The sequence below is a fragment of the Oncorhynchus keta genome, unplaced genomic scaffold (genome assembly GCF_023373465.1).
Source record: "Oncorhynchus keta strain PuntledgeMale-10-30-2019 unplaced genomic scaffold, Oket_V2 Un_contig_3706_pilon_pilon, whole genome shotgun sequence".
NCBI classification, from domain to species: domain Eukaryota; kingdom Metazoa; phylum Chordata; class Actinopteri; order Salmoniformes; family Salmonidae; genus Oncorhynchus; species Oncorhynchus keta.
This window is the reverse complement of record NW_026287387.1, coordinates 46,949-73,067: the sequence shown is the minus strand read 5'-3', so window position 1 is coordinate 73,067 and position 26,119 is coordinate 46,949. Positions and strand designations below refer to the sequence as shown.

The following is a 26,119-nucleotide window of genomic DNA, read 5'->3' as shown; positions in this document are numbered from 1 at the left end:
ACACACACACACACACACACACACACACACACACACACACGAGTCTTGGAGAGTTTGGCCATTTTATTCAGTTTCTCCCCCCTCCCTCCACTCCCCTCAAAATAAACATTATATACTACAACAAGCAAGTTATGACAACTTTAAATATGATTAAAAAGAATGAAAACAGAACCAAAACATATTTCAGTAACATGGATTACAGATGATACGACTTCATATTCATTATTTTACTGAACCAAAAAAACAGCCGGATCGGTTTCTGCTCCTTACGGAAATTGTCTTTAGTTTGGAGTTAGCAAGATCTGGGAGCACAGACAGATCTGGGATCAGGCTAGTGGGCTTGACGATGACAACAATGGAGTTAGCAAGAGCACAAACAGACCTGGGATCAGGCTAACAAAATATTTGCATAAATGTTTAAACACGTTATCGTCATGACATCAATATTTGGTCGTTGGGTTCGCTCACAGTGGGGTGTCTGAAATGGCACCCTATGGGCAACCCTATACAGAGTGCACAGGGAATACACTGCCATTTCTGACGTTCTCTGACCCAATACACAACGCATCAGTCTCAAATGATGCCCTATCCCCTACGCAGTGCACCCCTATCCCCTACGCAGTGCACCCCTATCCCCTACGCAGTGCACCCCTATCCCCTACGCAGTGCACCCCTATCCCCTACGCAGTGCACCCCTATCCCCTACGCAGTGCACCCCTATCCCCTACGCAGTGCACCCCTATCCCCTACGCAGTGCACCCCTATCCCCTACGCAGTGCACCCCTATCCCCTACACAGTGCACCCCTATCCCCTATGCAGGTGTGTTAGTCTGTAGCGTCCGTGCTGAAGAACACCAGAGGTAGTAATGACCGAGCCTTCAGGAAGGTTTCTTTAATTACAAGCTACAGCCTGTGATCTGTGACCAGAGGGAGGGAGGGATGGATAGAAAAATGGATCACTGGTGTCCAGTCCCATCCACCTCTACCATGGGGTTGTTGTTACCACGAGGAGGGCAGAGACAGGCCCTCTACTAGTCTCTGTTCCCATCCCCCTCTACCATGGAGTATCTCTCACAGGGGTTAATGTTACACCATGCAGAGGGCAGAGAGACGGGCCAGGAGAACACACAGGGAACGGTTGCCATGACGTTACGCTCCAGGAAGTTAAACACAGGGTTCCACCAGGTCCTTGACAGGTAGTTGTTAGAAGCCCCGCGCAGAGCCTGAACAAAAAAAATGTAAAGATTGGTTTAGAATTGTTTTTTTATTTTTATTTTTTAAAACTAATAAATATATTTATTATATTTATTTTCAAAGGGACAATCGTATAATAAGCCGTTGGATTCCTAGAGACCCGATGTAAATCAGAAAGGTCAGAGTTCATCAGAGTCTGAACTAAAGAGAACGCTTTGAAATCAGTTGAGGCTGTTGTGTGACGTAACTATATTCACACAGCAACCATCATTACTAGACACTATGGTTGAGATATATATACACACACATATATATCCTGTGTGTGTGTGTGTGTGTAATATATATATATATATATATATATTTTTTTTTTTTTTTTTTTTTTTTTTTTTTTGACCAAATACTTAATTTCCACCATAATTTGCTAATAAATTCATTAAAAATCCTACAATTTTTTTTCTCATTTTGTCTATCATGGTTGAAGTGTACCTATGATGAAAATTACAGGCCTCTCTCATCTTTTTAAGTGGGAGAACTTGCACAATTGGTGGCTGACTAAATACTTTTTTGCCCCACTGTATGTATGTATGTATGTATGTATGTATGTATGTATGCATGTATGCATGTATGTATGTATGTATGCATGCATGTATGTATGTATGTATGTATGTATGTATACTGCTCAAAAATATAAAGGGAACACTAAAATAACACATTCTAGATCTGAATGAATGAAATATTATTATTAAATACTTTTTTCTTTACATAGTTGAATGTGCTGACAACAAAATCACACAAAAATGAGCAATGGAAATCAAATTTATCAACCCATGGACGTCTGGTTTTGGAGTCACACTCAAAATTAAAGTGGAAAACCATACTACAGGCTGATCCAACTTTGATGTAATGTCCTTAAAACAAGTCCAAATGAGGCTCAGTAGTGTGTGTGTCCTCCACGTGCCTGTATGATCTCCCTACAACGCCTGGGCATGCTCCTGATGAGGTGGCGGATGGTCTCCTGAGGGATCTCCTCCCAGACCTGGACTAAAGCATCCGCCAACTCCTGGACAGTCTGTGGTGCAACGTGGCGTTGGTGGATAGAGCGAGACATGATGTCCCAGATGTGCTCAATTGGATTCAGGTCTGGGGAACGGGCGGGCCAGTCCATAGCATCAATGCCTTCCTCTTGCAGGAACTGCTGACACACTCCAGCCACATGAGGTCTAGCATTGTCTTGCATTAGGAGGAACCCAGGTCCAACTGCACCAGCATATGGTCTCACAAGGGGTCTGAGGATCTCATCTCGGTACCTAATGGCAGTCAGGCTACCTCTGGCGAGCACATGGAGGGCCACCCCACCCCACACCATGACTGACCCACCGCCAAACCGGTCATGCTGGAGGATGTTGCAGGCAGCAGAACGTTCTCCATGGCATCTCCAGACTGTCACATGTTCTCAGTGTGAACCTGCTTTCATCTGTGAAGAGCACAGGGCACCAGTGGTGAATTTGCCAATCTTGGTGTTCTCTGGCAAATGCCAAACGTCCTGCACGGTGTTGGGCTGTAAGCACAACCCCCACCTGTGGACGTCGGGCCCTCATCCCACCCTCATGGAGTCTGTTTCTGACCATTTGAGCAGACACATGCACATTTGTGGCCTGCTGGAGGTCATTTTGCAGGGCTCTGGCAGTGCTCCTCCTGCTCCTCCATGCACAAAGGCGGAGGTAGAGGTCCTGCTGCTGGGTTGTTGCCCTCCTACGGCCTCCTCCACGTCTCCTGATGTACTGGCCTGTCTCCTGGTAGCGCCTCCATGCTCTGGACACTACGCTGACAGACACAGCAAACCTTCTTGCCACAGCTCGCATTGATGTCCCATCCTGGATGAGCTGCACTACCTGAGCCACTTGTGTGGGTTGTAGACTTATGCTACCACTAGAGTGAAAGCACCGCCAGCATTCAAAAGTCACCACCTGCAGAACCACTCCTTTATTGGGGGTGTCTTGCTAATGACATTTATTGTCAATCAGTGTTGCTTCCTAAGTGGACAGTTTGATTTCACAGAAGTGTGATTGACTTGGAGTTACATTGTGTTGTTTAACTGTTCCCTTTATTTTTTTGAGCAGTGTGATATATATATATATATATATATATATCTCCTACCTGTGTGTGTGTATATGGGGCGGCAGGGTAGCCTAGTGGTTAGAGTGTTGGAAGTTCAAACCCCCGAGCTGACAAGGTACAAATCTGTCATTCTGCCCCTGAACAAGGCAGTTAACCCACTGTTCCTAGGCCCTCATTGAAAATAATAATTTGTTCTTAACTGACTTGCCTAGTTAAATAAAGGTAATAAAAATATATATATATATCTTACCTGTGTGTTGGCCATGGTGTGGTACCACCAGAAGAGGCGTGATGTAACAAAGTAGGCGAAGACAACATCAATGCTGTAATGCTCATGACCAATCAGGATACAGACCACACCCACAACACTGAGCAACCAGCACAGCCACACGTACCACCACATCTTCTTGGGGGAGTCTGAGGAGGTAAACAAATAAACGTAGTTACAACACAACCTCATGTGTCAAATTGTTTTTCCCCCCAAAACAGCCCTTTTCCCCAATTCAAAATATACTACATGATCATGTACATACACATTGGACATGATCAAAAGTATGTGGACACCTGCTCATCAAACATTCCAAAATCATGGGCTTTAATATGGAGTTGGTCCCCCTTTGCTGCTATAACAGCCTCCACTCTTCTGGGAAGGCTTTCCACTAGATGTTGGAACATTGCTGCTATAACAGCCTCCACTCTTCTGGGAAGGCTTTCCACTAGATGATGGAACATTGCTGCTATAACAGCCTCCACTCTTCTGGGAAGGCTTTCCACTAGATGTTGGAACATTGCTGCTATAACAGCCTCCACTCTTCAGGGAAGGCTTTCCACTAGATGTTGGGACATTGCTGCTATAACAGCCTCCACTCTTCTGGGAAGGCTTTCCACTAGATGTTGGAACATTGCTGCTATAACAGCCTCCACTCTTCAGGGAAGGCTTTCCACTAGATGTTGGAACATTGCTGCTATAACAGCCTCCACTCTGCTGGGAAGGCTTTCCACTAGATGTTGGAACATTGCTGCTATAACAGCCTCCACTCTTCTGGGAAGGCTTTCCACTAGATGTTGGAACATTGCTGCTGTAACAGCCTCCACTCTTCTGGGAAGGCTTTCCACTAGATGTTGGAACATTGCTGCTATAACAGCCTCCACTCTTCTGGGAAGGCTTTCCACTAGATGTAGGAACATTGCTGCTATAACAGCCTCCACTCTTCTGGGAAGGCTTTCCACTAGATGTTGGAACATTGCTGCTATAACAGCCTCCACTCTTCTGGGAAGGCTTTCCACTAGATGTTGGAACATTGATCTCGACAAACCATTACTGTATGGACCTCACTTTGTGCCCAGGGGCATTGTCATGCTGAAACAGGAAAGGACCTTCCCCAAACTGTTGCCACAAAGTTGGAAGAACAGAATCATCTAGAACGGTCCCAGGTTAGAGAGGCCCCCAATCCGGTCCCAGGTTAGAGAGGCCCCCCGACCCGGTCCCAGGTTAGAGAGGCCCCCCGACCCTGTCCCAGGTTATTTCCTTAATAAAATTGGAATCTAATTTCTAAATAAAATAAACAGGTATGTCATTGTGAGGGTTACAGAGAGCGTGTGTGTGTGTGTGTGTGTGTGTGTGTGTGTGTGTGTACGTACACTCTTGGATAAACAGGTATGCCAGTGTGAGTGTTACAGTGTGTCCACTGTAGAGGAAGTCTCCACACATGAGGTGACCCCCGGTGATTGACAGGCCTCCTCCACTAATCAGACCCAGGATACGCCACACCATCCCTTCAGAGTCACCATAAAGCTAGGAGGGGGGGGGAAGAGAGTTTTAGTTAACAATGGACCGATCCTGGCTTAATTAATATACTGCAATGGGCCGATCCTGGCTTAATTAATATACTGCAATGGACCGATCCTGGCTTAATTAACATACTGCAATGGGCTGATCCTGGCCTTAATTAACAGACTGCAATGGACTGATCCTGGCTTAATTAACATACTGCAATGGACTGATCCTGGCCTTAATTAACAGACTGCAATGGACTGATCCTGGCCTTAATTAACAGACTGCAATGGACTGATCCTGGCTTAATTAACATACTACAATGGACTGATCCTGGCTTAATTAACATACTGCAATGGACTGATCCTGGCCTTAATTAACAGACTGCAATGGACTGATCCTGGCTTAATTAACATACTGCAATGGACTGATCCTGGCTTAATTAACATACTGCAATGGACTGATCCTGGCCTTAATTAACATACTGCAATCGACTGATCCTGGCCTTAATTAACATACTGCAATGGACTGATCCTGGCGTATTCGATACATAATTTCTACAATGTTCCTGGTGAAACCATTGGGAGCCACAGTGTGTGTGTGTCCAATGACATATATAAACCTTGAATTGCACACCAGACAGATACCGACTGGTTTTCTGATCCACACCAGATACTGACTGGTGTTCTGATCCACACCAGATACTGACTGGTGTTCTGATCCACACCAGATACTGACTGGTTTTCCGATCCACACCAGACAGATACCGACTGGTTTTCCGATCCACACCAGACAGATACCGACTGGTTTTCCGATCCACACCAGACAGATACCGACTGGTTTTCTGATCCACACCAGACAGATACCGACTGGTTTCCTGATCCACACCAGACAGATACCGACTGGTTTCCTGATCCACACCAGACAGATACCGACTGGTTTCCTGATCCACACCAGACAGATACCGACTGGTTTCCTGATCCACACCAGACAGATACCGACTGGTTTCCTGATCCACACCAGACAGATACCGACTGGTTTCCTGATCCACACCAGACAGATACCGACTGGTTTCCTGATCCACACCAGACAGATACCGACTGGTTTCCTGATCCACACCAGACAGATACCGACTGGTTTCCTGATCCACACCAGACAGATACCGACTGGTTTCCTGATCCACACCAGACAGATACCGACTGGTTTCCTGATCCACACCAGACAGATACCGACTGGTTTCCTGATCCACACCAGACAGATACCGACTGGTTTCCTGATCCACACCAGACAGATACCGACTGGTTTTCTGATCCACACCAGACAGATACCGACTGGTTTTCTGATCCACACCAGACAGATACCGACTGGTTTTCAGATCCACACCAGACAGATACCGACTGGTTTTCAGATCCACACCAGACAGATACCGACTGGTTTTCTGATCCACACCAGACAGATACTGACTGGTTTTCTGATCCACACCAGACAGATACTGACTGGTTTTCTGATCCACACCAGACAGATACTGACTGGTTTTCTGATCCACACCAGACAGATACTGACTGGTGTTCTGATCCACACCAGACATATACTGACTGGTGTTCTGATCCACACCAGACATATACTGACTGGTGTTCTGATCCACACCAGACATATACTGACTGGTTTTCTGATCCACACCAGACATATACTGACTGGTTTTCTGATCCACACCAGACATATACTGACTGGTTTTCTGATCCACACCAGACATATACTGACTGGTTTTCTGATCCACACCAGACATATACTGACTGGTTTTCTGATCCACACCAGACATATACTGACTGGTTTCCTGATCCACACCAGACAGATACTGACTGGTTTCCTGATCCACACCAGACAGATACTGACTGGTTTCCTGATCCACACCAGACAGATACTGACTGGTTTCCTGATCCACACCAGACAGATACTGACTGGTTTCCTGATCCACACCAGACAGATACTGACTGGTTTTCTGATCCACACCAGACAGATACTGACTGGTTTTCTGATCCACACCAGACAGATACTGACTGGTTTTCTGATCCACACCAGACAGATACTGACTGGTTTTCTGGTTTTCAGATCCACACCAGGCAGATACTGACTGGTTTTCTGATCCACACCAGACAGATACTGACTGGTTTTCTGATCCACACCAGACAGATACTGACTGGTTTTCTGATCCACACCAGACATATACTGACTGGTTTTCTGATCCACACCAGACATATACTGACTGGTTTTCTGATCCACACCAGACATATACTGACTGGTGTTCTGATCCACACCAGATACTGACTGGTGTTCTGATCCACACCAGATACTGACTGGTGTTCTGATCCACACCAGATACTGACTGGTGTTCTGATCCACACCAGATACTGACTGGTTTTCTGATCCACACCAGATACTGACTGGTGTTCTGATCCACACCAGATACTGACTGGTTTTCTGATCCACACCAGATACTGACTGGTTTTCTGATCCACACCAGATACTGACTGGTTTTCTGATCCACACCAGATACTGACTGGTGTTCTGATCCACACCAGATACTGACTGGTGTTCTGATCCACACCAGATACTGACTGGTGTTCTGATCCACACCAGATACTGACTGGTGTTCTGATCCACACCAGATACTGACTGGTTTTCTGATCCACACCAGATACTGACTGGTGTTCTGATCCACACCAGATACTGACTGGTGTTCTGATCCACACCAGATACTAACTGGTGTTCTGATTCACACCAGATACTGATTGGTGTTCTGATCCACACCAGATACTGACTAGTTTTCTGATCCACACCAGATACTGACTAGTTTTCTGATCCACACCCCTACCTTTTTTAAGGTGTCTGTGGCCAACAGATGCATATCTATATTCCCAGTCATGTGAAATCCATAGATTAGGACCTAATTAATTTATTTAAATGGACTGATTTCCTATTATGAACTGTAAGTCAGTAAAATCTTTGAAATTGCGGCATGTTGACTTCATATTTTTTGCTCACTATAAATGCATTTCTGTAGATTCCAAAATATATTTTACAAAATGGTGCCCCATCAGTCATCTAGTCTCTATGTGAATCATGAATCCTCATTTGGTTCCTGCCTTTCTAGGGAGTTTTTCCTAGCCACCCCTCAGAGCCTGGTTCCTCTTTAGGTTTCTTCCTAGGTTCTGGCCTTTCTAGGGAGTTTTTCCTAGCCACCCCTCAGAGACTGGTTCCTCTCTAGGTTTCTTCCTAGGTTTTGGCCTTTCTAGGGAGTTTTTCCTAGCCACCCCTCAGAGCCTGGTTCCTCTCTAGGTTTCTTCCTAGGTTTTGGCCTTTCTAGGGAGTTTTTCCTAGCCACCCCTCAGAGCCTGGTTCCTTTCTAGGTTTCTTCCTAGGTTCTGGCCTTTCTAGGGAGTTTTTCCTAGCCACCCCACATAGCCTGGTTCCTCTCTAGGGTTCTTCCTAGGTTTTGACCTTTCTAGGGAGTTTTTTCCTAGCCACCGTGCTTCTACACCTGCATTGCTTGCTGTTTGAGGGTTTTAGGCAGGGTTTCTGTACAGCACTTTGAGATATCAGCTGATGTAAGAAGGGCTTTATAAATACATTTGATGATCATTGTGTACCTTGGGAGCGCAGGTGAAGTGTTTGCCAGGGACAGGTAGCGTGGTGACGTACATGGTGACACAACGGTACATGTACAACGTCCCAATCATGAAAAAACACCTCCGACCGATGATGGACCTGGAGGGGGAAGTTACCACAATTAGAACAGCCGTCTACAGCAGTCTACACCAAGTCACCACAATTAGAACAGCAGTCTACACCAGTCTACAGCAGTCTACACCAGTCTACAGCAGTCTACAGCAGTCTACACCAGTCTACAGCAGTCTACACCAAGTCACCACAATTAGAACAGCAGTCTACACCAGTCTACACCAGTCTACAGCAGTCTACACCAAGTCACCACAATTAGAACAGCAGTCTACACCAAGTCACCACAATTAGAACAGCAGTCTACACCAATAGCCTTGCAGTCTACACCAATAGCCTTGCAGTCTACACCAAGTTACCACAATTAGAACAGCAGTCTACACCAATAGCCTTGCAGTCTACACCAAGTTACCACAATTAGAACAGCAGTCTACACCAAGTCACCACAATTAGAACAGCAGTCTACACCAATAGCCTTGCAGTCTACACCAATAGCCTTGCAGTCTACACCAAGTCACCACAATTAGAACAGCAGTCTACACCAAGTCACCACAATTAGAACAGCAGTCTACACCAAGTCACCACAATTAGAACAGCAGTCTACACCAGTCTACAGCAGTCTACACCAGTCTACAGCAGTCTACACCAAGTTACCACAATTAGAACAGCAGTCTACACCAATAGCCTTGCAGTCTACACCAATAGCCTTGCAGTCTACACCAAGTCACCACAATTAGAACAGCAGTCTACACCAATAGCCTTGCAGTCGACACCAATAGCCTTGCAGTCGACACCAATAGCCTTGCAGTCTACACCAATAGCCTTGCAGTCTACACCAATAGCCTTGCAGTCTACACCAATAGCCTTGCAGTCTACACCAATAGCCTTGCAGTCTACACCAATAGCCTTGCAGTCGACACCAATAGCCTTGCAGTCGACACCAATAGCCTTGCAGTCTACACCAATAGCCTTGCAGTCTACACCAATAGCCTTGCAGTCTACACCAATAGTCCAAAAACACAGTTCAGTCACAGTGGTTCTAACAACGTATAGAGACATAATATAACATTTAAAAATGTCTCTCTATCCCTTTGAAAAACATTTTTGAGTGTAATATTTAAAGGTCTATTGTTCATTTAATTTTTTTCTCCCACGTTGCTTTTGTCAATGTAAACATGTGTTTCCAGTGCCAATAAAGTTATTTGAATTGAAAAGAAAGTACTTGTGTTTGAGGAACAGCCACTGTATGAACCAGAGTCCCACCAACACCATCCCGTTGACTTCGGTGACCGTGAACGCCCACGGTACACGGTCCACATAGTCGAAGAACTTATCCGGTAACGGGGGACTGACCGATTTATCCGGTACCCGTTCGTGTACGACGGTGATGATGACGGTGGTCAGGATGAGGTTGAATAAGGCGTACACAAATGCCACCCCTGTTTTCCACCATTCCCGCGGCAACCGGTTGCCGCGGCCTTCCGGTACCGAAATCTTGACGTAGTCACTGTGTTTCCGGAGACCGTTGCTAAGCGACCGGATCAGTCTGCTGGATTTGGTCCGTCGGTCGTCCTGGTTGTGCTTGGACTTAGTGTTAGGGATGTGGTCCGTTATCGTTGATGACGAAGGGTTGCCGCGAGGGTTGCCGTTGGAGACGATGTGAGGAGGTGGTGGAGGCGGCTGGGACTCCATTGTCACGGAGACCTCAAGGTGGGAGTGGCCTCCAGTCGGTCTCGCCTCGTTTTCGTGCATCAGTTCTGGGGTGGATATTTTGAGACACTCAACCAGCCAATCAGCAGGCTCCAAACATGTCCTTTAACCAATCAGCAGTCTCCAAAAACAAATATATAATCCAGAAACTTCCAGCAAGGTGTGACCTCCGACCTCCGATAATGTTTGGTGGGTTAGAGGTACCTGATCAATGTGATCAATAATCCTATCAGCTCTAGTCTGGTCAAATCAATCAGCTCTGAGGTCATCAACAATGTCAGAGACCTTTGGAAACACCTGGAAAACACAAATACACAGACATCAGAAACTGTCCAGGAGACGAGAACCTGTTTCTACCTGATCAAATAAAAAGGAACTGAAATGTACAAAAAGAGGAGGAAGGGGTGAAAACCTGTTTCACAGGCAATAGCTAGCTAGTTCAGGAGGCTGGTGAGGACGGGCTCGTGGTAAAGGCTGTAGCGGAGTCAGTGGAATGGGATCAAACACATGGTTTCCATGGTATCAAACACATGGTTTCCACGGTATCAAACACATGGTTTCCATGGTATCAAACACATGGTTTCCATGGTATCAAACACATGGTTTCCATGGTATCAAACACAGTTTCCATGGTTTCCATGATTTGATGCCGTTCCATTGGCTCCGTTCCAGACGTTATAATGAGCAGTCCTCCCCTCAGCAGCCTCCACTGACACACAGAAAGACAGGCTGTTTTCAGAGCTCTCGGGGGCAGTTTCCCAGACACATTTTAAGCCTAGTTCTAGGATTTTGAAAAGCATTCTTAATGCCCCTTATTTAAAAGGCTTTTTTTAGTCCAGGACTGGACTTTGATCTGTGTCTGGGGAAACCAGCCCTCAGTGGTCAGAGTGGACAGGCAGGTAACAAGGTGTGTTCTCTTCTACCTGCACTCTCTGTACAGTCACACTCAGTCAACACAGGGGGAGAGATGTTCCAATCCTACCTGTAGGAATGTTGGTTTTGACTCAGAGTAACCAGAGAGAGAGAGAGCCACACCTTAAAACCTCACACACACACACCTCACTCGTTAAACCACAGGTGATTTCACACACACACACCTCTGTGTGCTTTAATAGTCTTGTTGAAGCAGAACAATGAGGAGTTCAGACTGCTACAACAACTGTCAGGATGGATGGAGGGAGGGGTGGAGGGGCTATTCATAGAATGTGAATCACAATGCAATCCTCTAAAACAATTACATTACCTAGGTAACTAAACAACACCGTTACGTAACACACACGGTGTTGGAGAAAAGTATATTGAGTGAGTGAGTGAGTGAGTGAGTGAGTGAGTGAGTGATACTCATGCTACAAATCCTCTTTCTCATTTCTCATATCATATCTGGCCTGCGTGTTAATGTGTGACTGACCCCCCTCTAACCGTCTGTCTTTCTCCCGTGCCTCTAATCTAAACCGTCTTTCTCCCATGCCTCTAATCTAAACCGTCTTTCTCCCATTAATCTAAACCGTCTTTCTCCCATTAATCTAAACCGTCTTTCTCCCATGCCTCTAATCTAAACCGTCTTTCTCCCATGCCTCTACTCTAAACCGTCTTTCTCCCATTCTAATCTAAACCGTCTTTCTCCCATTAACTCTAAACCGTCTTTCTCCCATGCCTCTACTCTAAACCGTCTTTCTCCCATGCCTCTAATCTAAACCGTCTTTCTCCCAGGCCTCTAATCTAAACAGTCTTTCTCCCACGCCTCTAATCTAAACCGTCTTTCTTCCATGCCTCTAATCTAAACTAAACTAAACGTCTTTCTCCCACGCCTCTACTCTAAACCGTCTTTCTCCCACGCCTCTAATCTAAACCGTCTTTCTCCCATGCCTCTAATCTAAACCGTCTTTCTCCCATGCCTCTAATCTAAACCGTCTTTCTCCCGTGCCTCTAATCTAAACCGTCTTTCTCCCATGCCTCTAATCTAAACCGTCTTTCTCCCATTAATCTAAACCGTCTTTCTCCCATTAATCTAAACCGTCTTTCTCCCATGCCTCTACTCTAAACCGTCTTTCTCCCATGCCTCTACTCTAAACCGTCTTTCTCCCATTAATCTAAACCGTCTTTCTCCCATGCCTCTACTCTAAACCGTCTTTCTCCCATGCCTCTACTCTAAACCGTCTTTCTCCCATGCCTCTACTCTAAACCGTCTTTCTCCCATGCCTCTAATCTAAACCGTCTTTCTCCCATTAATCTAAACCGTCTTTCTCCCATGCCTCTAATCTAAACCGTCTTTCTCCCATGCCTCTACTCTAAACCGTCTTTCTCCCATGCCTCTACTCTAAACCGTCTTTCTCCCATGCCTCTACTCTAAACCATCTTTCTCCCATGCCTCTACTCTAAACCATCTTTCTCCCATGCCTCTACTCTAAACCGTCTTTCTCCCATGCCTCTAATCCAAACCGTCTTTCTCCCATTAATCTAAACCGTCTTTCTCCCATGCCTCTAATCTAAACAGTCTTTCTCCCATGCCTCTACTCTAAACCGTCTTTCTCCCATGCCTCTACTCTAAACAGTCTTTCTCCAGCGCCTCTAATCTAAACAGTCTTTCTCCCATTAATCTAAACCGTCTTTCTCCCGTGCCTCTAATCTAAACCGTCTTTCTCCCGTGCCTCTAATCTAAACCGTCTTTCTCCCACGCCTCTAATCTAAACCGTCTTTCTCCCACGCCTCTACTCTAAACCGTCTTTCTCCCACGCCTCTACTCTAAACCGTCTTTCTCCCACGCCTCTAATCTAAACCGTCTTTCTCCCACGCCTCTAATCTAAACCGTCTTTCTCCCACGCCTCTAATCTAAACCGTCTTTCTCCCACGCCTCTAATCTAAACCGTCTTTCTCCCACGCCTCTACTCTAAACCGTCTTTCTCCCACGCCTCTACTCTAAACCGTCTTTCTCCCACGCCTCTACTCTAAACCGTCTTTCTCCCACGCCTCTACTCTAAACCGTCTTTCTCCCATGCCTCTAATCTAAACCGTCTTTCTCCCGTGCCTCTAATCTAAACCGTCTTTCTCCCGTGCCTCTAATCTAAACAGTCTTTCTCCCGTGCCTCTACTCTAAACAGTCTTTCTCCCGTGCCTCTACTCTAAACAGTCTTTCTCCCGTGCCTCTAATCTAAACAGTCTTTCTCCCATTAATCTAAACCGTCTTTCTCCCGTGCCTCTAATCTAAACCGTCTTTCTCCCGTGCCTCTAATCTAAACCGTCTTTCTCCCGTGCCTCTAATCTAAACAGTCTTTCTCCCGTGCCTCTACTCTAAACAGTCTTTCTCCCGTGCCTCTAATCTAAACAGTCTTTCTCCCATGCCTCTACTCTAAACCGTCTTTCTCCCGTGCCTCTACTCTAAACCGTCTTTCTCCCATTAATCTAAACCGTCTTTCTCCCGTGCCTCTACTCTAAACCGTCTTTCTCCCATTAATCTAAACAGTCTTTCTCCCGTGCCTCTAATCTAAACAGTCTTTCTCCCATGCCTCTACTCTAAACCGTCTTTCTCCCATGCCTCTACTCTAAACCGTCTTTCTCCCATGCCTCTAATCTAAACAGTCTTTCTCCCATTAATCTAAACAGTCTTTCTCCCATTAATCTAAACCGTCTTTCTCCCATGCCTCTAATCTAAACAGTCTTTCTCCCATGCCTCTAATCTAAACCGTCTTTCTCCCATTAATCTAAACCGTCTTTCTCCCATTAATCTAAACCGTCTTTCTCCCATGCCTCTAATCTAAACCGTCTTTCTCCCATGCCTCTAATCTAAACCGTCTTTCTCCCATGCCTCTAATCTAAACCGTCTTTCTCCCATGCCTCTAATCTAAACCGTCTTTCTCCCATTAATCTAAACCGTCTTTCTCCCACGCCTCTAATCTAAACCGTCTTTCTCCCATGCCTCTAATCTAAACCGTCTTTCTCCCATGCCTCTAATCTAAACCGTCTTTCTCCCATGCCTCTAATCTAAACCGTCTTTCTCCCACGCCTCTAATCTAAACCGTCTTTCTCCCACGCCTCTACTCCTCTAAACCGTCTTTCTCCCACGCCTCTACTCCTCTAAACCGTCTTTCTCCCACGCCTCTAATCTAAACCGTCTTTCTCCCATGCCTCTAATCTAAACCGTCTTTCTCCCATGCCTCTAATCTAAACCGTCTTTCTCCCACGCCTCTAAACCGTCTAAACCGTCTTTCTCCCTACGCCTCTTTCTCCCAAAACCGTCTTTCTCCCATGCCTCTAATCTAAACCGTCTTTCTCCCATGCCTCTAATCTAAACCGTCTTTCTCCCACGCCTCTAATCTAAACCTCTTTCTCCCAAACCCGTCTTTCTCCCATGCCTCTAATCTAAACCGTCTTTCTCCCATGCCTCCACTCTAAACCGTCTTTCTCCCATGCCTCTACTCTAAACCGTCTTTCTCCCATTAATCTAAACCGTCTTTCTCCCACGCCTCTAATCTAAACCGTCTTTCTCCCATGCCTCCACTCTAAACCGTCTTTCTCCCATGCCTCTACTCTAAACCGTCTTTCTCCCATTAATCTAAACCGTCTTTCTCCCACGCCTCTAATCTAAACCGTCTTTCTCCCACGCCTCTAATCTAAACCGTCTTTCTCCCATGCCTCTACTCTAAACCGTCTTTCTCCCATGCCTCTAATCTAAACCGTCTTTCTCCCATTAATCTAAACCGTCTTTCTCCCATGCCTCTAATCTAAACCGTCTTTCTCCCATGCCTCTAATCTAAACCGTCTTTCTCCCATGCCTCTAATCTAAACCGTCTTTCTCCCATGCCTCTAATCTAAACCGTCTTTCTCCCATGCCTCTAATCTAAACCGTCTTTCTCCCATGCCTCTAATCTAAACCGTCTTTCTCCCATTAATCTAAACCGTCTTTCTCCCATGCCTCTACTCTAAACCGTCTTTCTCCCGTGCCTCTACTCTAAACCGTCTTTCTCCCGTGCCTCTACTCTAAACCGTCTTTCTCCCGTGCCTCTACTCTAAACCGTCTTTCTCCCGTGCCTCTACTCTAAACCGTCTTTCTCCCGTGCCTCTACTCTAAACCGTCTTTCTCCCGTGCCTCTACTCTAAACCGTCTTTCTCCCGTGCCTCTACTCTAAACCGTCTTTCTCCCGTGCCTCTACTCTAAACCGTCTTTCTCCCGTGCCTCTACTCTAAACCGTCTTTCTCCCGTGCCTCTACTCTAAACCGTCTTTCTCCCGTGCCTCTACTCTAAACCGTCTTTCTCCCGTGCCTCTAATCTAAACCGTCTTTCTCCCGTGCCTCTACTCTAAACCGTCTTTCTCCCATGCCTCTAATCTAAACCGTCTTTCTCCCGTGCCTCTAATCTAAACAGTCTTTCTCCCATTAATCTAAACCGTCTTTCTCCCGTGCCTCTAATCTAAACCGTCTTTCTCCCGTGCCTCTACTCTAAACCGTCTTTCTCCCATGCCTCTAATCTAAACCGTCTTTCTCCCATTAATCTAAACCGTCTTTCTCCCATGCCTCTAATCTAAACAGTCTTTCTCCCATGCCTCTACTCTAAACCGTCTTTCTCCCATGCCTCTAATCTAAACCGTCTTTCTCCCATGCCTCTACTCTAAACCGTCTTTCTCCCATTAATCTAAACCGTCTTTCTCCCATGCCTCTAATCTAAACAGTCTTTCTCCCATGCCTCTACTCTAAACCGTCTTTCTCCCATTAATCTAAACCGTCTTTCTCCCATGCCTCTACTCTAAACCGTCTTTCTCCCGTGCCTCTACTCTAAACCGTCTTTCTCCCGTGCCTCTACTCTAAACCGTCTTTCTCCCGTGCCTCTACTCTAAACCGTCTTTCTCCCATGCCTCTACTCTAAACCGTCTTTCTCCCATTAATCTAAACCGTCTTTCTCCCATGCCTCTACTCTAAACCGTCTTTCTCCCATGCCTCTACTCTAAACCGTCTTTCTCCCATTAATCGCTTTCTCTTAATCTAAACCGTCTTTCTCCCACGCCTCTACTCTAAACCGTCTTTCTCCCATTCTAATCTAAACCGTCTTTCTCCCATGCCTCTAATCTAAACAGTCTTTCTCCCAAACTAAACCGTCTTTCTCCCATGCCTCTAATCTAAACAGTCTTTCTCCCATGCCTCTACTCTAAACCGTCTTTCTCCCGTGCCTCTACTCTAAACCGTCTTTCTCCCATTAATCTAAACCGTCTTTCTCCCATGCCTCTAATCTAAACAGTCTTTCTCCCATTAATCTAAACCGTCTTTCTCCCATGCCTCTAATCTAAACAGTCTTTCTCCCATGCCTCTAATCTAAACCGTCTTTCTCCCATGCCTCTAATCTAAACCGTCTTTCTCCCATGCCTCTAATCTAAACCGTCTTTCTCCCATGCCTCTAATCTAAACCGTCTTTCTCCCATGCCTCTAATCTAAACCGTCTTTCTCCCATGCCTCTAATCTAAACCGTCTTTCTCCCATGCCTCTACTCTAAACCGTCTTTCTCCCATTAATCTAAACCGTCTTTCTCCCTAAACCGCCTCTTAATCTAAACCGTCTTTCTCCCATGCCTCTAATCTAAACCGTCTTTCTCCCATGCCTCTAATCTAAACCGTCTTTCTCCCATGCCTCTAATCTAAACCGTCTTTCTCCCATGCCTCTAATCTAAACCGTCTTTCTCCCATGCCTCTAATCTAAACCGTCTTTCTCCCATGCCTCTACTCTAAACCGTCTTTCTCCCATGCCTCTAATCTAAACCGTCTTTCTCCCATGCCTCTAATCTAAACCGCCTTTCTCCCTTTACTCTAAACCGTCTTTCTCCCGCCTCTACTCTAAACCGTCTTTCTCCCACGCCTCTACTCTAAACCGTCTTTCTCCCACGCCTCTACTCTAAACTGTCTTTCTCCCACGCCTCCACTCTAAACCGTCTTTCTCCCACGCCTCTACTCTAAACCGTCTTTCTCCCACGCCTCTACTCTAAACCGTCTTTCTCCCACGCCTCTACTCTAAACCGTCTTTCTCCCAAATCTAAACCGTCTTTCTCCCACGCCTCTAATCTAAACCGTCTTTCTCCCATGCCTCTACTCTAAACCGTCTTTCTCCCATGCCTCTACTCTAAACCGTCTTTCTCCCATGCCTCTAATCTAAACCGTCTTTCTCCCATGCCTCTAATCTAAACCGTCTTTCTCCCATTAATCTAAACCGTCTTTCTCCCACGCCTCTAATCTAAACCGTCTTTCTCCCATGCCTCTACTCTAAACCGTCTTTCTCCCATTAATCTAAACAGTCTTTCTCCCATTAATCTAAACCGTCTTTCTCCCATTAATCTAAACAGTCTTTCTCCCATGCCTCTAATCTAAACCGTCTTTCTCCCACGCCTCTACTCTAAACCGTCTTTCTCCAATTAATCTAAACCGTCTTTCTCCCATGCCTCTACTCTAAACAGTCTTTCTCCCATGCCTCTAATCTAAACAGTCTTTCTCCCACGCCTCTAATCTAAACAGTCTTTCTCCCACGCCTCTAATCTAAACAGTCTTTCTCCCACGCCTCTAATCTAAACCGTCTTTCTCCCATTAATCTAAACCGTCTTTCTCCCAAGCCTCTAATCTAAACCGTCTTTCTCCCAAGCCTCTAATCTAAACCGTCTTTCTCCCATTCTAATCTAAACCGTCTTTCTCCCATGCCTCTAATCTAAACCGTCTTTCTCCCATGCCTAATGTAAACCGTCTTTCTCCCATGCCTCTAATCTAAACCGTCTTTCTCCCATGCCTCTAATCTAAACCGTCTTTCTCCCACGCCTCTAATCTAAACCGTCTTTCTCCCATGCCTCTAATCTAAACAGTCTTTCTCCCACGCCTCTAATCTAAACCGTCTTTCTCCCACGCCTCTAATCTAAACCGTCTTTCTCCCATGCCTCTAATCTAAACCGTCTTTCTCCCATGCCTCTAATCTAAACCGTCTTTCTCCCATGCCTCTAATCTAAACAGTCTTTCTCCCATGCCTCTAATCTAAACCGTCTTTCTCCCATTAATCTAAACCGTCTTTCTCCCATGCCTCTAATCTAAACCGTCTTTCTCCCATGCCTCTAATCTAAACCGTCTTTCTCCCATGCCTCTAATCTAAACCGTCTTTCTCCCATGCCTCTAATCTAAACCGTCTTTCTCCCATGCCTCTAATCTAAACCGTCTTTCTCCCATGCCTCTAATCTAAACCGTCTTTCTCCCATGCCTCTAATCTAAACCGTCTTTCTCCCATGCCTCTACTCTAAACCGTCTTTCTCCCATTAATCTAAACCGTCTTTCTCCCATGCCTCTACTCTAAACCGTCTTTCTCCCGTGCCTCTACTCTAAACCGTCTTTCTCCCATGCCTCTACTCTAAACCGTCTTTCTTTCTCCCGCCTTTCTCCCATTAATAAACAGTCTTTCTCCCGTGCCTCTACTCTAAACCGTCTTTCTCCCATGCCTCTACTCTAAACCGTCTTTCTCCCATGCCTCTACTCTAAACCGTCTTTCTCCCATGCCTCCACTCTAAACCGTCTTTCTCCCATTAATCTAAACCGTCTTTCTCCCATGCCTCTACTCTAAACCGTCTTTCTCCCATGCCTCTAATCTAAACCGTCTTTCTCCCACGCCTCTACTCTAAACCGTCTTTCTCCCATTAATCTAAACCGTCTTTCTCCCATTAATCTAAACCGTCTTTCTCCCACCTCTACTCTAAACCGTCTTTCTCCCATGCCTCTAATCTAAACCGTCTTTCTCCCATTAATCTAAACCGTCTTTCTCCCATGCCTCTACTCTAAACCGTCTTTCTCCCATGCCTCTACTCTAAACCGTCTTTCTCCCATGCCTCCACTAAACCGTCTTTCTCCCATTAATCTAAACCGTCTTTCTCCCATGCCTCTACTCTAAACCGTCTTTCTCCCATGCCTCTAATCTAAACAGTCTTTCTCCCATGCCTCTAATCTAAACCGTCTTTCTCCCATTAATCTAAACCGTCTTTCTCCCATTAATCTAAACCGTCTTTCTCCCATGCCTCTACTCTAAACCGTCTTTCTCCCATGCCTCTACTCTAAACCGTCTTTCTCCCATTAATCTAAACCGTCTTTCTCCCATGCCTCTAATCTAAACCGTCTTTCTCCCATTCTACTCTAAACCGTCTTTCTCCCATGCCTCTAATCTAAACCGTCTTTCTCCCATTAATCTAAACCGTCTTTCTCCCATGCCTCTAATCTAAACAGTCTTTCTCCCATGCCTCTACTCTAAACCGTCTTTCTCCCATGCCTCTACTCTAAACCATCTTTCTCCCATGCCTCTACTCTAAACCGTCTTTCTCCCATTAATCTAAACTGTCTTTCTCCCATGCCTCTACTCTAAACCGTCTTTCTCCCATTAATCTAAACTGTCTTTCTCCCATGCCTCTAATCTAAACAGTCTTTCTCCCATGCCTCTACTCTAAACCGTCTTTCTCCCATGCCTCTAAAACCATCTTTCTCCCATGCCTCTACTCTAAACCGTCTTTCTCCCATGCCTCTACTCTAAACCGTCTTTCTCCCTAAACGCCCTACTCTAAACCGTCTTTCTCCCATGCCTCTAATCTAAACAGTCTTTCTCCCATGCCTCTAATCTAAACCGTCTTTCTCCCATTAATCTAAACCGTCTTTCTCCCATGCCTCTACTCTAAACCGTCTTTCTCCCATGCCTCTAATCTAAACCGTCTTTCTCCCATGCCTCTACTCTAAACCGTCTTTCTCCCATTAATCTAAACCGTATTTATCTCATTACTCTTGTATAGGGTTGCAAAGGGTCGGAAACTTTCGAGTTTTCAATTCTAGGTCTTGTGGCATATTTTGATGAAACTATCCCCAATTCAATGGAAGTGCAACCCTCTGCATGCACAGTGCAACCCTCTGCATGCACAGTGCATTCCTCCATCACATTGTTACTAGTCCAACGCTCTAACCACTAGGCAACCCTGCCGTACAGCTGATATATGAAGTATAAAGCAGTTCAATTAGGCAGTGAACGTGAACCCTGTAAGAGTCCTGGATCTAGTTGTCAGACAAGTCCCCAAGTTGGCCCTCTGTTGTTGTCTGTATCCCTGGTGATGTTGTCTGTATCCCTAGTGATGTTGTCTGTATCCCTAGTGATATTGTCTGTATCCCTAGTGATGTTGTCTGTATCCCTAGTGATGTTGTCTGTATCCCTAGTGATGTTGTCTGTATCCCTAGTGATGTTGTCTGTATCCCTAGTGATGTTGTCTGTATCCCTAGTGATGTTGTCTGTATCCCTAGTGATGTTGTCTGTATCCCTAGTGATGTTGTCTGTATCCCTAGTGATATTGGCCCTCTTGTTGTTGTCTGTATCCCTAGTGTTGTTGTCTGTATCCCTAGTGATATTGGCCCTCTTGTTGTTGTCTGTATCCCTAGTGATATTGGCCCTCTTGTTGTTGTCTGTATCCCTAGTGTTGTTGTCTGTATCCCTAGTGATATTGGCCCTCTTGTTGTTGTCTGTATCCCTAGTGTTGTTGTCTGTATCCCTAGTGATATTGGCCCTCTTGTTGTTGTCTGTATCCCTAGTGATATTGGCCCTCTTGTTGTTGTCTGTATCCCTAGTGATGTTGTCTGTATCCCTAGTGATGTTGTCTGTATCCCTAGTGATATTGGCCCTCTTGTTGTTGTCTGTATCCCTAGTGATGTTGTCTGTATCCCTAGCGATGTTGTCTGTATCCCTAGCGATGTTGTCTGTATCCCTAGCGATATTGGCCCTCTTGTTGTTGTCTTGATCCCTAGTGATATTGGCCCTCTTGTTGTTGTCTGGATCCCTAGTGATATTGGCCCTATTGTTGTTGTCTAGATCCCTAGTGATATTGGCCCTCTTGTTGTTGTCTAGATCCCTAGTGATATTGGCCCTCTTGTTGTTGTCTAGATCCCTAGTGATATTGGCCCTCTTGTTGTTGTCTAGATCCCTAGTGATATTGGCCCTCTTGTTGTTGTCTAGATCCCTAGTGATATTGGCCCTCTTGTTGTTGTCTAGATCCCTAGTGATATTGGCCCTCTTGTTGTTGTCTAGATCCCTAGTGATATTGTCCCTCTTGTTGTTGTCTAGATCCCTAGTGATATTGGCCCTCTTGTTGTTGTCTAGATCCCTAGTGATATTGGCCCTCTTGTTGTTGTCTAGATCCCTAGTGATATTGGCCCTCTTGTTGTTGTCTGTATCCCTAGTGATATTGGCCCTCTTGTTGTTGTCTGTATCCCTAGTGATATTGGCCCTCTTGTTGTTGTCTAGATCCCTAGTGATATTGGCCCTCTTGTTGTTGTCTAGATCCCTAGTGTTGTTGTCTGTATCCCTAGTGATATTGGCCCTCTTGTTGTTGTCTAGATCCCTAGTGATATTGGCCCTCTTGTTGTTGTCTAGATCCCTAGTGATATTGGCCCTCTTGTTGTTGTCTTAAATGTTAAATGTTAAATGTCTGCTTGATTTACAGCATCAAGGTAAATTACTCCATATTTTCATGTGGATTGGACACTACGTCTACTGTCCGGATAGACTACTGCAGCAACACCAAAGGCTCTTCCTAATAATGATTCTGGATATTATCATAGCCGTGGTAAGTAAGGGTGCTGCAGCACCCCCTGAAAAATATCAATTTTAAAAAAGTATTATTATTTTTCTTCACAAAAGTAGTGCATCTAATGACAACATCTAATGCTGACTTCAACTTGGCTTTCCATACAAATCCTATCATGCCTCCACTCTAAACCGTCTTTCTCCCATGCCTCCACTCTAAACCGTCTTTCTCCCATGCCTCCCAAATCCTATCTTTTTTTTTTTGGTCACTTTGTGATGACAAAAACAGCAATAGTGAGATTAATGCTACCACTATTCATGGGTTTATTATGTGTGCCTGTGTTGGGCACATAGACACATCACCATGGATCCAATCTATTTAGTCAGGCAATGTCCACATTATTCCCTCATAGTTTAGAATGTAAGAACTAGAATGCCAATTAGAATATCAATTAGAATGTCAAGAGGCCCGAGTTCCCAAGTTGGGGGGGTGGATGACCATTCAAATAGTTCCCAGTTGTTGTGAACGCTCGGAATTCGGAGATTACCGAGTTCCCGGTTGTCTTGAACGCGGCATCATTCACACGCCACGGTCAAAGGGAGAGGAGTGTAAACACAACGCAAACCGGTTACAGTTTAATTAAGAACCAAACAAAACAAAACCAGAGTTTCTATTGGACACATTCAGGTCCCTCCCCGTGGCATTCCGTATTGCAACATAATCGGCGTAATGCAACAGGCTCAAAGTAAGCAACCCTTCTCTCCTCCATCATCACAAAAAAAGGGTATCTAACAAATATTATCATTCTCACCGGGCGATAATAACATGAAGGATTTACGTAGGTGACATATAAGTTAGGAGTCCTCTGTGTTTAAGTACTGGAAATAGTTAAGTCTTTAATATTAACTGGATATTCGACCCGCAAAGCCAGTCGGAAGCAATTCACCTGTTGAAAGGTGAGCTTTTGGCGACCGACAACACCTTCTCTAACTCTTAAAACTTTTTACCTGCGCTCTTAGGGAAATGGAACCAACAAACGTTCTCAAGTTAGGCTAATTAAACAATGTATCCCCACATAAAAAAACAGCTTACCTGTGTTCAGTAACATGAAAGTTCGAAACAAGTCTGTGCCCTTTTTTGTCTTCCTCCTCTGTGTTGAGTTGTCTTCTCTTACCTTGGGTGTGTAAATCACAGCTCCCCTCCTGTCAGACAAGACACGCCCTCTTCAGCAAAACACGTCCCTATAGCGTCCTATTACATTTGATCAATTATCAAAACTATCCAGAATGTGCATTTATATATATATATATGTTTTACAATAGCCCAATTTCATGAAAAAAGGTGTCGATTAAATTTAAAGGTCTTTAAAAAAAAAATTCAGGCAGATAACTGGTTCTCCCTGCCCAAATAAGGTACACCAAGGCCACTCCCCTCTCAGTGAGTCACTTCTCGTTAAACGATCCGCCCGTTCCAGAACGTTGTTGAAGCTCGAGCTCAAATGACTCACCGTCATCATGAGGGACTGTCTTGTCCCTGACTCCGGGGCATAATATAAGTCACTCAGATCAGCTGTTTAGTTAACGTTTCACCTCAGCTCTCTAATTTAGTTTTAGATGAGGCTACCCCCGTGACTGACTGGACAACACCACGGAGTCCAAATGGAACCCTATTCCCTATATAGTGCACTACTTCTGACCAGAGCCCTATTCCCTATATAGTACACTACTTTAGACCAGAGCCCTATTCCCTATATAGTGCACTACTTCTGACCAGAGCCCTATTCCCTATATAGTGCACTACTTCTGACCAGAGCCCTATTCCCTATATAGTGCACTACTTCTGACCAGAGCCCTATTCCCTATATAGTGCACTACTTTAGACCAGAGCCCTATTCCCTATATAGTGCACTACTTTAGACCAGAGCCCTATTCTGACCAGAGCCCTATTCCCTATATAGTGCACTACTTTAGACCAGAGCCCTATTCCCTATATAGTGCACTACTATAGACCAGAACCCTATTCCCTATATAGTGCACTACTTCTGACCAGAGCCCTATTCCCTATATAGTGCACTACTTCTGACCAGAGCCCTATTCCCTATATAGTACACTACTTTAGTCCAGAGCCCTATTCCCTATATAGTGCACTACTTCTGACCAGAGCCCTATTCCCTATATAGTACACTACTTTAGACCAGAGCCCTATTCCCTATATAGTGGTACTACTATAGACCAGAGCCCTATGTAGGGTGCCATTTGGTAATAACTAATTTCCAGTAAATAACCAACAACTCTGTGTGACACATCCTGACCGGCTGCCCACTCCCAGGTTATAATAAGAGAATAACATGAGGAGGAGTCAACTGTTGTTCTTATTGGTTGTTGAAACTGAAAGTAGCCTCGACTAGACTCCAGTGTTGGCTGTTTTTTCATCTTTTCCTAGAGGTGATTGAATCCAACTCTGGTGAGTGATCAGACTCTTATATTATGTATAAGCAGATCCCCTACGAGAGTTGAAAACCCCTAGAGTCGATTGAAGCACCCGTGCGTTGGTCATTTTGAATATTGAATAGTTCCCGGTGTGTTTCTGCTAGATTTACCGTTTCTTGTAGTGTCTGCAGCTCAATCGTCTCTTTCCGCCAATATAACGTTTGCGCCTAAACATGGGGCTCGTGACAACTTCAGCCGAGTCATCTGGGGTAAATGTGCTGCGAATAACGTGACCAAACGTGGCTTTCAAATCCCTCCGATAGACACTTCAAAACCTGTGTGTTATTTTATGCGTTTTAGCTATGATGCTATGTTATGGCCAATGAGAGGCTTTAAAGCCACCGGTCGGCAATAGTGGCAGAAAAGCAGTCAATTTATTTAACCAGTTACGAACAAATTCTTATTTTAAATCACGGCCTCGGAACAGTGGGTTAACTGCCTGTTCAGAGGTAGAACGACAGATTTGTACCTTCTCAGCTCGGGGTTTGAACTTGCAACCTTTCGGTTACTAGTCCGACGCTCTAACCACTAGGTTACCCTGCATCCCCAATGAATTCCGTCAATGAATGGAATCCTGCAGTATTTGCTCTAAATGTTCACAAAATTAAATGTATTTAAGTATTTTTTGTTGATGTTGTAGTTGGGACAGTAAAATTAGTACTAAAATATTTAAGTATTTTCTAAATATATACTATTTCCTTTTAAACGTTTTGTGTTTAACTCACATAATATAATTAACATGAATTAAAGGTGTCTGTAATATAATACACTTGTCAAAAAAATAATGTAGACATTTGTAAATGTATTTATAAAACTTCCAAAATATTATTTACAATGGAGAAGTACCAAGATGGCTGCACGATGACGTCATACAGGGTTTACTGTTAGTCATACAGGGTTTACTGTCAGTCATACAGGGTTTATACAGGGTTTACTGTCAGTCATACAGGGTTTACTGTCAGTCATACAGGGTTTACTGTCAGTCATACAGGGTTTACTGTCAGTCATACAGGGTTTACTGTCAGTCATACAGGGTTTACTGTTAGTCATACAGGGTTTACTGTCAGTCATACAGGGTTTACTGTCAGTCATACAGGGTTTACTGTCAGTTATACAGGGTTTACTGTCAGTCATACAGGGTTTACTGTTAGTCATACAGGGTTTACTGTCAGTCATACAGGGTTTACTGTTAGTCATACAGGGTTTACTGTTAGTTATACAGGGTTTACTGTTAGTCATACAGGGTTTACTGTTAGTCATACAGGGTTTACTGTTAGTCATACAGGGTTTACTGTCAGTCATACAGGGTTTATACAGGGTTTACTGTCAGTCATACAGACTTTACTGTCAGTCATACAGGGTTTACTGTCAGTCATACAGGGTTTACTGTTAGTCATACAGGGTTTACTGTCAGTCATACAGGGTTTATACAGGGTTTACTGTCAGTCATACAGGGTTTACTGTCAGTCATACAGGGTTTATACAGGGTTTACTGTCAGTCATACAGACTTTACTGTCAGTCATACAGGGTTTATTGTCAGTCATACA

At 44.8% G+C, this 26,119-nt stretch overlaps 1 protein-coding gene across 1 annotated transcript; it reads right to left on the bottom strand.

Annotated features, from left to right (window-relative positions):
- Positions 1-45: 45 nt before the first annotated feature.
- On the bottom strand, positions 46-23,329 carry LOC118377356 (phosphatidylcholine:ceramide cholinephosphotransferase 2). The gene is made up of 6 exons (XM_035764245.2): positions 23,175-23,329; positions 10,044-10,828; positions 8,734-8,851; positions 4,954-5,107; positions 3,563-3,729; positions 46-1,223 (listed from the first exon to the last, which is right to left on the bottom strand). The coding sequence occupies exons 2-6, from the start codon at positions 10,571-10,573 to the stop codon at positions 1,032-1,034; spliced, it is 1,161 nt and encodes a 386-aa protein (XP_035620138.1). The 5' UTR covers positions 10,574-10,828; positions 23,175-23,329; the 3' UTR covers positions 46-1,031.
- Between the last annotated feature and the right edge of the window lie 2,790 nt (positions 23,330-26,119).

Coding starts and splice junctions, on each gene's coding strand:
- LOC118377356 (XM_035764245.2), bottom strand. CDS start 10,573: ATGCACGAAAACGAGGCGAGACCGACTGGAGGCCACTCCCACCTTGAG. Junction 8,852..10,043: donor TGGCTGTTCCTCAAACACAA/GTACTTTCTTTT, acceptor TTCCCCCTCCAG/GTCCATCATCGGTCGGAGGT. Junction 1,224..3,562: donor ACACCATGGCCAACACACAG/GTAAGATATATA, acceptor TTTTTTGTTCAG/GCTCTGCGCGGGGCTTCTAA.